Source organism: Meles meles, chromosome 17, assembly GCF_922984935.1.
Source record: "Meles meles chromosome 17, mMelMel3.1 paternal haplotype, whole genome shotgun sequence".
NCBI lineage: Eukaryota > Metazoa > Chordata > Mammalia > Carnivora > Mustelidae > Meles > Meles meles.
Window position 1 is genome coordinate 24,541,376 of NC_060082.1, and position 14,535 is coordinate 24,555,910.

Sequence of the window (14,535 nt, forward strand, 5' to 3'; positions counted from 1 at the left end):
AAAGAAAGAAAGAAGGAAGGAAAGAGGGAGAGAAAGAAAGGAAGGAAGAAATTGTTGAAAGAGAGGCACCTGGGTGGCTCAGTCATTAAGTGTCTGCCTTCGGCTCAGTCATGATCCCAGGGTCCTCATCAGGCTCCCTGCTGGGCGGGAAACCTGCTTCTCCCTCTCCCACTCCTCTGCTTGTGTTCTCTCTCTCTCTCACTGTCTCTCTTTCTATGTCAAATAAAGAAATAGAATCTTTAAAAAAAAAGAAATCTTTAAAAGAAGTTTTAACATAAATTATGCAAGATTTATCACAGAAAGAATAAAACGAAGATACTACAAGTAAGACGGTGAGAATATAAGCCACATGTGATATATTAAAGTGTTCTACAAGCTGAAGAGTATTTTTAAATATAGACCATAATGTCATTATTTGATCATTAATGATATATTGTTATTGAGTTTTCTGTTTATCTTATTAATATGTTTAACTTATTATTTTTAATCAAGAAATCTAATTTTAATATTTTTAGAAGTTAGAACGCAGTCATGCCCCCCTCCACCTCAGATTCCCAATGCTCAAAATATGGCAACGACGGTGAATTATCAGGATGGAGAAAAAGTATCTGTTGTCTGTCAAGACAATTATATAATTCAGGATGCAGAAGAAATTGTGTGCCAGGATGGAAGATGGCAGTCAATACCACGCTGTGTTGGTCAGTAGCGCATAACTTGCTTTATAACATTCTTCCAAATGAGGTTAACGCTCCTCTGTGCTTTGTGTAAAGAAACAACATGAAGGCCTTTCTCTAGATCTGTTTCACTTTACCTGGAAGCAGTAAATTACAAACTAGGTATATAATTCAATCAGAATTCTTTCACTTGTGTGAAATGATTAGACAACTTCGGGTTATTGTGCAAATACCATAGAAAATTTCTGTTTACACCTATTTTATACCTCATAATGAACAGGACAAGAATGCAAGGGCATAGCAAACAAGGAGATAATAGCACAGATTTTATGGAGATACATATGCTTGCAAGTTTCAAATGTTTTCAGTTTTTCAGTAATTTAATTTGTTCAAGTTATCCTTATTTTAAAACCCCAAATGGTATTTGATTGCATTTTTCAATTTATACATCATATCTATACTTGACCCTTTGATCTCTGTTCTTCATACAGAAAAACTGGGGTGTCCTCAACCACCTCATACAGAACATGGACCCATTAAATCATCTGAATCTTCAGAAGAAATAAAAGAAAGATTGAAACCTAAGCTTTACCCACATGGCAGCAAATTAAATTACACTTGTAAGGATGGTTTCAGGATATATGAAAAAGAGATAACATGCGAGATGGGAAAATGGAGTTCTCTACCCTGGTGTATAGGTGAGGACAGTATGCAAACTAAAATTCTAGTTTCAATTTTCAATACAATCCATTAAACATAATTGTCATCCACATGAAAAAGTGCTCCACATCACTCGGCATCAGGGAAATACAAATCAAAACCACAATGAGATACCACCTCACACCAGTCAGAATGGCTAAAATTAACAAGTCAGGAAATGACAGATGCTGGCGAGGATGCGGAGAAAGGGGAACCCTCCTACACTGTTGGTGGGAAGGCAAGCTGGTGCAACCACTCTGGAAAACAGCATGGAGGTTCCTCAAAATGTTGAAAATAGACCTACCCTATGACCCAGCAATTGCACTACTGGGTATTTACCCTAAAGATACAAACGTAGTGATCCGAAGGGGCACGTGCACCCGAATGTTTATAGCAGCAATGTCTACAATAGCCAAACTATGGAAAGAACCTAGATGTCCATCAACAGATGAATGGATAAAGAAGATGTGGTATTTATAAACAATGGAATACTACGGAGCCACCCAAAGAAATTAAATCTTGCCATTTACGACGACGTGGATGGAACTAGAGGGTATCATGCTTATCATCCGATAAGTCAATCAGAGAAAGACAACTATCATATGATCTCCCTGATATGAGGACGTGGAGATGCAACATGGGGGGTTAGGTGGATAGGAGAAGAATAAATGAAACAAGATGGGATTGGGAGGGAGATAAACCATAAGTGACTCTTAATCTCACAAAACAAGCTGGGGGGAGGTGAGGTTGGGAGAGGGGGAGTGGGGTTATGGACATTGGGGAGGGTATGAGCTATCATGAGTGCTGTGAAGTGTGTAAACCTGGCAATTCACAGACCTGTACCCCTGGGGATAAAAATACATTATATGTTTATAAAAAAAATAAGAAATAAATAAAAAATTAAAAAGATACTGAGATCAAGATCAAGAACATCCTGAGATGTTCTTCTGACTGTGCCAGCCAGGCACACTCTGGGTGGGAGTTCTTGGTAATAAAGGGGAACAGAGCCAGATTTCCCTAACCTAATGCATGCTCTGCTGGTCCAGAATAGATTTACCTCCTCAGGAGCACACCTGGTTTCAAAACTCACCACAAAGACAAGTGTATAAGGCAAATGCTGGTAAGGAAAGTGAATGGGATTTGGAAGCTACAACCCACACGCCTAAGCAGCTGTTAGCCACCGATGTTCTAGCTCGGTACGTGGCAGGTCACTACTTAGATGCCCTCCTTCTATGCCGCAGCCAAGAGCTCACATGGGATTTCTGATTTCTACCCTTTCTTCTATGCCACCTTTTCTCCTTCGTTTTTTACCTCTGCTGTTAAAACAACATATGCTCTTGTAGAAAATTTAGAAAGTGAAAGCAGAAAAAAAAATTCTACTCATCATGCCCTCCAGAGGCAACCACTGTCACTAATTAGACTAATTTCCACCCAGTCCTTTTTCTACCCATTTATCAAGATCATGCTATTGAAACAATTTCATAACCTGTTTTAAATTGCTTAACATCATACTTTCCCAGATTATCAAAAACATTTTGTAAACATAATTCTAAAAGATCCCTTTGAGGGGCGACTGGGTGGTTCAGTTGATTAAGTGTCTGCCTTTGGCTCAGGTCATGATCTCAGGGTCCTGGGATTGAGCCCTGAGTTGGACTCCCTGCTCAGTGGGTCAGTGGGGAGTCTGCATCTCTCTCCCCCCTCCCCTTCTCCTTGCTTGTGCTCTCAAATAAATAAAATCTTGAGAAAAAGAAAACATAATTGTCATCAAAGTCATGACAAAGAGTCCTTTAGGTTTCTAAGTATTTAAAATCATTTGTATCTAAATATCTAAAATCATTTATATAATCATGTACTTTACCAATTTTTGCATAATCAAATCTATCCCATTTTTGTTAATTTTATTGATTCGCTATAGAATCACTTTCAGTGATGGCAATTGTTTAATTAAGACTAGAAGTAGAGTTCAATTAAACCTACCTATTCATATAGGTATGCCTGTTCATATCCCTACCTATTTATATAAGTTGTACTGTTTGCTTTGCCATCAGTTTTTAGTTGTTGTTGTTTTTCCTATCACTTTCTTTCTGATTTCTTACAATATATGGTACTAATTGTAAGATGATTAATTCTCAATGCCTTCTTTTTGTTATTCACTATATTGGTTTAAGAAGCACTAATAGTCTCTTTCATAAATATGTTGACATTTTTATTTTTTATTTTATTATTTTTTAAAGTTTTCACTAAAATTCCAGTTAGTCAAGGGGATTGAGAAGGGCCCGTTGATGAGTACTGATTGTTGTATGGAATTGATTAATCACTTAATCATTATAACCCTGAAACTAATATTACACTGTATGTTGCCTAACTGGAATATGCTATTTGTCTTTCTCTGGTTTATTTTGCTTAGCATTATAGTCTCTAGCTCCATCTATGTTATTGCCATTGGCAAGATTTCATTCTTTTTTTATGACTGAGTAATATACATACCACCTTTTCTTTTCCTTTTTTTTTGTAATTTAATTTAATTTTTTTCAGTGTTCCAAAATTCATTGTTTATGCAGCACACCCAGTGCTCCATGCAATATGTGCCTTCCTTAATACCCACCACCAGGCTCATCCATCCCCCCACTCCCCTCTTCTCCAAAACCCTCAGTTTGTTTCTCAGAGTCCACAGTCTCTCATGGTTTGTCTCCCCCTCCTAGTTCCCCCATATCCCTTCTCCTCTCCATCTCCCAATGTCCTCCGTGTTATTCCTTATGCTCCACAAGTAAGTGAAACCATGTGATAATTGACTCTCTGTGTTTGACTTATTTCACTCAGCATAGTCTCTTCCAGTCCCATCCATGTTGATACAAAAGTTGGGTATTCATCCTCTCTGATGGAGGCTTAATACTACCTTTTCTTCACTATCTCTTCTTTATCCATTCATTTATCAATGGACATTTGGGCCATTTCCATATCTTGGCTATTGTAAATAATTCTGCTATAAATATCAGGGTACATGTATCCCTTTGAATTAGACTTTTTGTTTGTTTTGGGTAAATACCTAGTGGTGCAAATGCTGGTTCACAGGGTAACTCTATTTTTAACTTTTTGAGGAATCTCCATACTGTTCTCCAGAGTGGCTGCACCAGTTTGCATTCCCACCAACGGAGCAAGAGGGTTTCCCTCTCTCCACATACTTACCAGCACCTGTTTTTTCTTGTGTTTTTTTTTTTTAATTTTAGCCATTCTGACAGGTGTGAGGTGGTATCTCATTGTGGTTTTGATTGTATTTCCCTAATGATGAGTGATATTGGCATCTTTTCATGTATGTTGGCCATCTGTACTCTTCTTTGGAAGAATTTCTGTTCATGACTTCTGCCCATTTTTAATTGGATCATTCACTTTTTTGATGCTGAGTTTTATAAGTTCTTTCCATATTTGGATACTAACCCTTTATCAGATATGTCATTTGAAAATATCTTTTCTTGTTCTGTAGGCTACCTATTAGTTTTATTATTTCCTTCACTGTGCAGAAGCTTTTTATTTTGATGTAGTCCCAACAGTTTATTTTTGCCTTAGTTTCCCTTGCCTCAGGAGACATATCTAGAAAGAAGCTGCTACAGCTGATAATATACTGAATTTTTCAGTTTCAAGCTCTTGCTCAGGTTGCCAGCTGGACACACATCAAAGTGGTGGTTTTAGGAAGCATTTGTGCACCTTCTCTGTGTTATGATCATAGCTCCTGTGTTACCACTTCTTTTCAAATGAGACTGCCAAATATGGCAACCAGTACCTAAAATGAAATTTCAGAGTTAATGAAATATGGAGTCATTCTTTCACTTTTTTTTAGGGCTTCCTTGTGCACCACCAGAATATGTGGTTCTACATAGTATTCCTCTTCGCAAATCAGACACTTACCAGTATGGAGAAGAAATAGTATACGAATGTGACGAAGGTTTTGGGACTAATGGATCTGCATCTATAAAGTGTTTAGGAGGAAAATGGTCTCATCCACCAGAATGCATAAGTACAGTGTATTTAATTTTACTCTAAAGTTGATCAATATTCTTAATTCAGAGCATAAACGGTACAAATATGAAACCAGGCAATAATTCTAGAATTTAACAAGGTATCTCTGGAAAGTTGTGGAGTCTGGTAGAGAATTAATAACCCTACTAATAATAAAAGTGTGACAGCATGAGCCCAAATTATTTCACTTTCACGTCACTTCATGTGCACATTTGACGTCCTCTGATACACATCCACAGACTCCTCCTCTCTGTGCCTGGATCACAGCTGGTCCCTGCTCAGCAAGCTCATCATTACTCAATTTACTCTTAGTTTTTCAGTTATCTCCTTATAAGTAAATACTTTTCTAAGATATTTGACATAATTAAAAGTAACAGATTTTGACAGAAGCAAAAAATACAAATACATACATAATGTAGGTGGCTTGTATGAGCAAAAAAGAATTTCAGTGGAAGAAATGTGATATCAAGCATTACATGTATCTCTACCTTTTCAGACTTCCCATATCATCGTCCCCATATTTTACTTTTGATAAACATAGAGCAATTCAATATAATTAAGTCAAAAGACTTCTAACACAATTTTTCAACTTATAAAAATTGTGTACAGTACCCATTGGTTTGATGTGCAGTTATTATTCTACATTCTAGTTATTGGTCATTATGTGTTTTTAAAGATTTACCAAAGAAGTACATGTTCTTTTCTTTCAGAAACGGATTGTTTTGGCCTACCTGACTTTGGTATTGCCATACCCATAGGCCCGAAGAAGGACTCATATAGGTCAGAAGAAAAAGTAACTTATACATGTCCAAATAATTACCAATTGGATGGACCCAATTTTATACAGTGTATTAAGAGCCAGTGGATAGGAAAGCCAATATGCAAAGGTACTTCGATAAAATTTTAGAATCTATTTATTAAAATGTCTTAAGTAATATAAGATACAATTCCCTCTAACGTCATTTAAACAATGGCCATAGATGATTGTTTTAGGCCAGGTCAAAGAAGGTTTATGCTTTAACATAAAGGAATGAAACTGTGTACTCAGTGGTTGGTCTGAGCCCAGTGGTTCTCAAACTATGGTCTCTGGAATAGCCCCATCAGCATCTTCTGGACAATTGTTAGAAATGCAGATGTAATTCACTGGCTCACTCAGACCTGTCGAGGCAAAAACTCTGGGGCTGCAACCCTGTAAGTGTCTCAACAATTCCCAAGGGATTCAATGTGTGCTCCAGTTTAGGAACCATAGCTGTGGCCCATTATTCTTTATACCCACCCGAATCTCACTGGTGAATTACACTTTGAATTCTCATTGAAATGTCCTTAAGCATTTGCAAAAAAAAAATATTATTATTGGGACGCCTGGGTGGCTCAGTGGATTAAGCCTCTGCCTTCAGCTCAGGTCATGATCTCAGGGTCTTGGGATCAAGGCCCGCATGGGGCTCTCTGCTTTACAGGGAGCCTACTTCTTCCTCTCTGTCTCTCTGCCTCCCTCTCTGCCTGCTTGTGATCTCTGTCTGTCAAATAAATAAATAAAATCTTTAAAAAAATTATTATTATCAAGGAATGTTTTTTAGAAGTTATACATTTATTTTTCTGTTCTTTTTCCTCATCTCCTGTTTGGATCCTCAGTTAATCATCTTCTCCCTTCAACTCTAGTATTCTTTTTTTTTTTAATATTTTATTTATTTGACAGAGAGAAATCACAACTAGGCAGAGAAGCAGGCAGAGAGAGAGGAGGAAGCAGGCTCCCTGCGGAGCAGAGAGCCCGATGCGGGGCTCGATTCCAGGACTCTGGGATCATGACCTGAGCCGAAGGCAGAGGCTTTAACCCACTGAGCCACCCAGACGCCCTCAACTCTAGTATTCTTAAAAGTATTCTAGTATTCTTAAAAGTGTGTTAATTCTTCGTTTATTGTCTAAGGAAGTGCCTACTGTGTTTATTTTTCTAAGGGCCTAAAATCACATTCATAAACAGGATGATTGCAAGCCAAAATTTGACATCAAATAATCTTTTTATTATTATTTCCTTGTGGTTTATAAATTCATATTGAATTTATATAATTTGTAATATTGATTTTACTAAAAATGGAAAATGTCCAGAAAAACTCTCATTTTCACACAAGCTTAAATCTTATTAAAAGATACTATTTATTTCTTCAATCTTATATGTAAATTTCTTAAATTGTCACTCTTTCATGACAGATTAATTATTGATTTTAAATCTCTTTTATCCTGTTCATTGATTTGCTACTCAAAATGATCATTACATTAGAGATGCTACTTTTTTTCTTTCTATTCAGATATTTCCTGTAAGAATCCACCCAAAGTGCAAAATGCTATTATACTAAATGAAAAGCCTATTTATCTACCTGGTCAGACTGCACGTTATGAATGCATCAATCCTTTTGAATTGTTTGGGGAAGCAGAAGTGACATGTTTCAATGGGAACTGGTCACAACCACCTCAGTGTGCAGGTAAAGTATCTTATTTCGCCTTGGGTTTTAGAGAATATATTAGGGACTAAATATGTCAATATAATAAATATAGTGACTTAGTTCTTATGGACTCTTTTTTTAATTTCAAATAAAATGATGGTGCTTAAAATCCGATTTTTTCTTTTTGTGGACTGCATACTGAAAATATATATTTATTTTATGAAATATTTGGCCACATTAGGACCGTTGGAATCATGGAAAATTCTCTCTCTCTTTTTTTTTTTTTTTTAGCGAGAGAACACATGAGTGTAAGCAGTGAGGGGAAGAGCAGAGGGGAGGGAGAGAGAGAATCTTTAGCAGACGCCACACTGAGTGTGGAGCCCAACACTGGATCTTACGACCCTGAGAACATGACCAGAGCAGAAATCAAGAGTCAGACCTTTAACCGACTGAGCCACTCAGGCGCCCAGAAAATTCTCTATCTTAAATGTTAAGAAGCTCAGTTATTTCCTGAGGAATAAATGTACTAAACATATGTTAGGGAGGTGGGGGCTATTTCACTTTGAGACATACAACCAATCAGCAGCTGGGGCATGATCATGGAATGTGATATGAATTTGGGCTTCTTCATCATGTGGACTATAAAAAGGTAGGTTTCTAACTGAGCTCAACCAGAGAATTTGTATATATAGAAAAAACTCTGAGAACTTGGTCATAGGGCACTCAAGTATTTAGAGTTTAGGAAATACTATAGGAGGAGATATTATAGCTGCTTGTTTTTCAAATCAAATTTTGCCTGGCATATATAGTTTCCAGTCGTCTACTTTGAGCCCACTTATGTTTTCACATTGAAGTTAGTTTTTTTTAGTTGTCATATAGTCAGCTCTTGTTTGTGTGTCCACTCTGCCACTTTAAGTCTTCTAACTGAAGAATTTAAGCCATTTACGCTTAAAGTAATTATTGATAGATTCGGGGTTATGTCATCCATTTTGTTATTTGCCTTGCGTTTCTTTTCTCTGTTTCTCACTCCCATTTCTTTTTTTTTTTTTTTTTTTTTTTTTTTTTTTTTTTTTGCCATCCCTGTGGATTTTTGGAACATTTTCAAATAATTTTATTTTGATATGCTTTTGTTATTTTGGAGCATATCTCTTTATATAGTTTTATCCATGGTTGCTCAAGGTATTAAGATGCACATAAATAGCTTGTCACTTCTCCGCCTGGTTTTGACATTTTATCACTTCAGGTGAAATGAGGAAACCATACTTCCACTTAAGTCCATTACCCTCACCACGTTTTATTTTATTTTATTTTTAATTTATTGGGAGAGAAAGAGAGAGAGAGAGAGGGATTGGAGTGGTAGAGGGAGGAGAGAGAAAATCTTCAACAGACTCTACGCCCAGCTTGGAGCCTGACACAGGGCTCAACTTCACAACCCTGACATCATGACCTGAGCTAAAGTCAAGAGTGGACACTTAACCAGCTGACTGAGCCTCCCAGGCACCCATACGTTCCCCACAGTTGAAACATAAGTTTCTGAAGTATTTCTTCTACATATATTGAGCACCGTATCAAATGAATTATAGTCGCACAAACATCAAACCTAAGAAACTCCTTAGGAAAAAGAAAGTCCATCATATTTACCCTTATTTTTTTCAGTCGGTTGTTTTTTCTTCCTTAGTGAAGTCTCAATCCTTGCTCTGTTATCTTTTTCCTGATATCTGAAGAGTTCCTTTAGCAATTCTTTAAAGACAGATCTGCTGGAGATAAATGCTCTGTTTCCCTTTGTCTCAGAATATCTTCCTCTCTCCCTTAAACCCCAAAGGATACAATGATGGGATATAGCATTCAGGGCTGACAGTTCTTGTCTTCTAGCACTTGAAAAATGTTGTCACTTCTTTCTGCTTTGAAGGTCACAGATGAGGACCCCACTGACATTTGAATCCTTTCTCCTTTATTGGTTTGCATAGTTTCTATGTAGCTGCTTTTGAGATTTTTTTCTTTTCCTTTACTTTCCCTCAGTTTAATTATGGTGTATGTTGGCATGATTTTGGGGGGGGTTTGTCCTGTTTGGCTTTTTCAATATGAATGTTTATGCCTTGTAAAAATTTGGGAAATTTTCAGTCCATATTTTTGAAGGTTTTTTTGTTTTGTTTTTAATCTATTTTCAAAGTGAGTCATTTATATTCTATATTCAAGTTTATTTAGCCTTCTGTCATCTGTAATCCATAATTGAGTCCATCCAGTGAGGTTTTTTTTAATTCCACTATTATATTTTTCAGTTCTATAATTCCCACTAGATTTTTAAAAACCATCATCAAATGATTCCAATATCTGTGTCATCTCAGTGTTGTGATCTGTTGATTATCTTTTCTCTTTTGAAATTTTTCCAGGTCCTTGCTATGATGAATGGTTTTCAATTGTATTTTAGAATTTTGGGTGTTGTATTTTAAGACTCTGGATTTTATCGAGATCTCTTATTTATCAGGCCTCCATTACTGCAGAATGCAACTCCAGGGTTCCCACTTGGCCTCCACCGACACCGGGGAAAGTAATGAAGTGTCTTGTTCCCTGACTGTGGCTGGAAGTCAAGGCTCCACCTTTGACCTCTGATCAACATGGGGAGAGGGCTGGTTGAGGTTTCTTCTAGGAGTTCTTGAGGAGTAATTCAAGAATTGTAAAAAAAAAAAAAAAAAAAGAATTGTAAAAAAAAAAAAAAAAAAAAACATCTGTCTTGCTAGAATACTTCTTTCCTCAGCCTTTGGCTAAAGACAGCAGGCAATTCTTGGGACTTTTTTCCCCCTGAACTTGATCTCATTTCTGGTTCCAGTCTTCTTCAGTGCCCAGTCCAGGATCCATAGGCAGCAACATGAACACCCAAACAACTCGCTGCAGTATAATTCCGTGACTACCAAGGCCTCTGATCAGATCGACATCTTCTCTGTGTCCTTCACAATCTCTTTTGTTGGTCTTTATAATATGTTCAGGATTTTTAGTGATACTGAGCAGAAGGAAAAAGCACAAAGTTTCCTACCTCATCCTGTCCAGAACAGCAAGCCAGCAATTCCCTTTCCCATTATACAAATGTGTAATTCTTTCACTTTAATTAACGAAGTTGATGTTCCTTTTGTAATAGAAATGACAATCAATAAACAATGACTAGAGATCCAATAGAAACTGCAGTATGTTGTAGGTAACAAGAAAGTTTCTTTGTTCCTATTAGCTATCCATCGGCGCAGTATTGATTCAGTAGGAAAAACACTTTTTAACACCAGAGTATGGTAAAGCAGACATATTTGTTAATGCTTTATGTATGCTTTTAGGTGGCATAAAAGGAAAGGTTTAAAAGTGTGATTCTCAGTTTAAGTGATTAAAATTTCTTCAGTAGGGGTGCCTGGATGGCTCAGTTGGTTATTTCAATGTTACATATTTTTGTAACATATGTAATGTGACATATCTTAATGTTAGGACTGCATCTTAACCATTGTTTGTTGTTTAAATGTATGCCTTCTACTCAGGTCATGATCTTGGGGTCCTGGGATGGAGCCCCACATCAGGCTCCCTGCTCAGCAGGGAGGCTGATTCTCCCTCTGCCTCCCCCTACTTGGCTTGTGCTCTCTCTGTCTCCCTGACTCTCACTCTCTCTCTCACTCTCTGTCTCAATAAATAAATAAAATTTATTTTAAAAATAAAATAAAATTTCTTAACTGAATCATTTCTGTCAGCAGAAATCACAAGTCTTGATATTGCTTTTTTATTTGCTTTATTTTAACCTGTTTTTCTTTGGTCTTCAATAAATCAAATATTTTTTTTAGAACCTAGTGGAAAATGTGTGTCTCCTCCATCTATTGACAATGGAGACATTACCTCATTCCCACTAGTAGCATATGCTCCAGGATCATCAGTAGAGTACAAGTGTCAGGCCTTCTATGTACTTCAAGGACCCAGGACCATAAGATGCAGAAATGGAAAGTGGTCACCACCACCAAAATGCTTAGGTAAATATTTCAATATTCTCATGGATCCTGGGAAAATCAGTATAATAGATGCTTTGCTGTTATTAATGGACTTGTCATGGGTTAACAAACGTTCGTTGAATGCTGACTACCAAGTACTAATGTGTAATGAAATAAAGTTGGGAAAAAAACTCTTGTTCAAGCAAAAGATCCTTTCATGAAAGAACTTGATTTCATTGATACTATGAATCTTTGATTATACCATTTAATTATCACAGCTTAAACATAGTACCTCATTTTACATCATTAATCATTTAAAGTGATTAAAATGGACACTGTGGACTTTTAATGAATTGGTTTGAAAAAGGTTTTGAAAATGAAGCCCTGGGCCAATGTAGAAGATTCTACTTGAAAGTCTGAAATTCTGTTTTTAATGTTTTATGTTCTTTTTTTTTATATTAGAGCCCTGTACAGTATCAGAAGAAATCATGAGAAGACATAATATAAAATTTCGATGGTCTCATGAGAAAAAATTATATTCTACAGCAGGGGATGAGATTGAATTTGAATGTCTTTTTGGATATCGTAGAAAGACACCAAAGTATACATTCCGAGCCATGTGTTGGGATGGGAAACTGTTATATCCTGAATGTGGATAAACCAATGATTAAGAAGCAGTCCTAAAATTAAAATATGTACATTTACTCAGAATTTTTCATTATCAATCCAATTCTCACTTTATTTTGTCAAGTGTTGTGGAACTCACTTATATTCATAAATCAGAATTTGTATTGAATATTATATGCATGATGTGATGATAATTAGAGGGATGAATAAATCACTTCTTAAAAGCACCTCATTAAAACTTGGCCAACCGGGGCGCCTGGGTGGCTCAGTGGGTTAAGCCTCTGCCTTCGGCTCAGGTCATGATCTCAGGGTCCTGGGATCGAGCCCCGCATCGGGTTCTCTGCTCAGCGGGGAGCCTGCTTCCCTTCCTCTCTCTCTGCTTGCCTCTCTGCCTGCTTGTGATTTCTCTCTGTCAAATAAATAAATAAAATCTTTAAAAAAATTTAAAAAAAAAAAAAATAACTTGGCCAACCAAAATGCTTTGTGTCCTACTCATAAAATACTTATGGCAAGAAACTAGATTCAATCACTCCAGTGCCTATTTCTATCCATCTTTCCCTCTAACTTATTCAAAGATTCTTCCATAACTTCTGGGACTGTCTGAGACTCTCTGTTCAGAAGAAATGGGAGAAAATGCCTTTCTCCATCTTTAAGGTAGTTTCACTTCAAAAATACATAAAAGCCTAACTATGTCACATCTACAATAGTAATAAGATGTAAGTAGTTATTGTCTACTTTTGTTTATCTACCAAATGATGAAATGCAAGATCTTCTACAAGATGGCTATCTAGCACACATAAAAATTTGAACAAATCATAAAGAGAAATTAGAATCTAATTGGGTACATAACTGGCATACTATAACATGAAAAGTGACCAAAATATCCTATATCAAGTATAAACACACACACAGAGTATAATTTGATCCCGCATAAATGTTTATAGAACAAACATTGTCAGGAAGTGCAATAAAATATTTATAATAACTATCATTGAATTCAGAAATGTTAGGGGTAAGAGTTGGTGGTTAACCACGGAATGGGAGAAAATATTCGCAAGTGACAGTACAAAGGGCTGATGCCCAAGATCTATAAGGAACTCCTCAAATTCAACACACACAAAACAGATAATCATGTCAAAAAATGGGCAGAAGACATGAACAGACACTTCTTCAATGAAGACATACAAAGGGCTGATATCCAAGATCTATAAAGAACTCCTCAAACTCAACACATATAAAACAGATAATCATGTCAAAAAATGGGCAGAAGACATGAACAGACACTTCTCCAAAGAAGACATACAGATGGCTAACAGACACATGAAAAAAAGTTCATCATCACTAGCCATCAGGGAGATTCAAATCAAAGCCACACTGAGATACCACCTTACACAGTTAGAATGGCCAGAATTAACAAGACAGTAAACATGTGTTGGAGAGGATGTGGAGAAAGGGGAACCCTCTTACACTGTTGGTGAAAATGCAAGTTGGTGCAGCCACTTTGGAAAACAGTGTGGAGATTCCTTACGAAATTAAAAATAGAGCTTCCCTGTGACCCTGCAATTTCACTACTGGGTATTTACCCTGAAGATACTGATGTAGTGAAAAGAAAGGACATATGTACCTGAATGTTCATAACAGCAATGTCCACAGTCACCAAACTACGGAAAGAGCCAAGATACCCTACAACAGATGAATGGATAAAGAAGAAATGGTCTATATATACTATGGAGTATTATGCCTCCAACAGAAAGAATGAATACCCAACTTTTGTATCAATTTGGATGGGACTGGAGGAGATTATGCTGAGTGAAATAAGTCAAGCAGAGAGAGAACTATCATGTGGTTTCACTTATTTGTGGAGCATAAGTAATAACATGGAGGACATTGGGAGATAGAGAAGAGAAGGGAGTTGGGGGAACAAGGAGGGGGAGATGAACCATGAGAGACTATGGACTCTGAGAAACAAACTGAGGGTTTGGGAGGGGAGAGATGTGGGGGGGGTTGGGTGAGCCTGGTGGTGGGTATTAAGGAAGGCATCTATTGCATGGAGCACTGGGTATGGTGCATAAACACTGAAACAAAATTTTAAAAATAATTTAAAAAATTTTTTTAAAAGAGTTGGTGTTA

At 36.8% G+C, this 14,535-nt stretch overlaps 2 protein-coding genes across 2 annotated transcripts in view; both read left to right on the forward strand.

Annotated features, from left to right (window-relative positions):
• Window positions 1–12,654, forward strand: part of LOC123928181 (complement factor H-like) — a 37,973-nt gene extending 25,319 nt beyond the window's left edge. The window contains exons 9-15 of the mRNA XM_045983286.1: window positions 516–698; window positions 1,166–1,372; window positions 5,209–5,385; window positions 6,098–6,274; window positions 7,691–7,864; window positions 11,638–11,820; window positions 12,241–12,654. Of these exons, the coding sequence (XP_045839242.1) occupies window positions 516–698; window positions 1,166–1,372; window positions 5,209–5,385; window positions 6,098–6,274; window positions 7,691–7,864; window positions 11,638–11,820; window positions 12,241–12,437 (1,298 nt within the window). The 3' untranslated portion in view covers window positions 12,438–12,654. The remainder of the gene's footprint in view (window positions 1–515; window positions 699–1,165; window positions 1,373–5,208; window positions 5,386–6,097; window positions 6,275–7,690; window positions 7,865–11,637; window positions 11,821–12,240) is intronic.
• The window catches only part of EIF2D (eukaryotic translation initiation factor 2D), a 407,204-nt gene that overhangs the window by 198,894 nt on the left and 193,775 nt on the right, over window positions 1–14,535 (forward strand). The gene's annotated exons all lie outside the window — the stretch shown is intronic.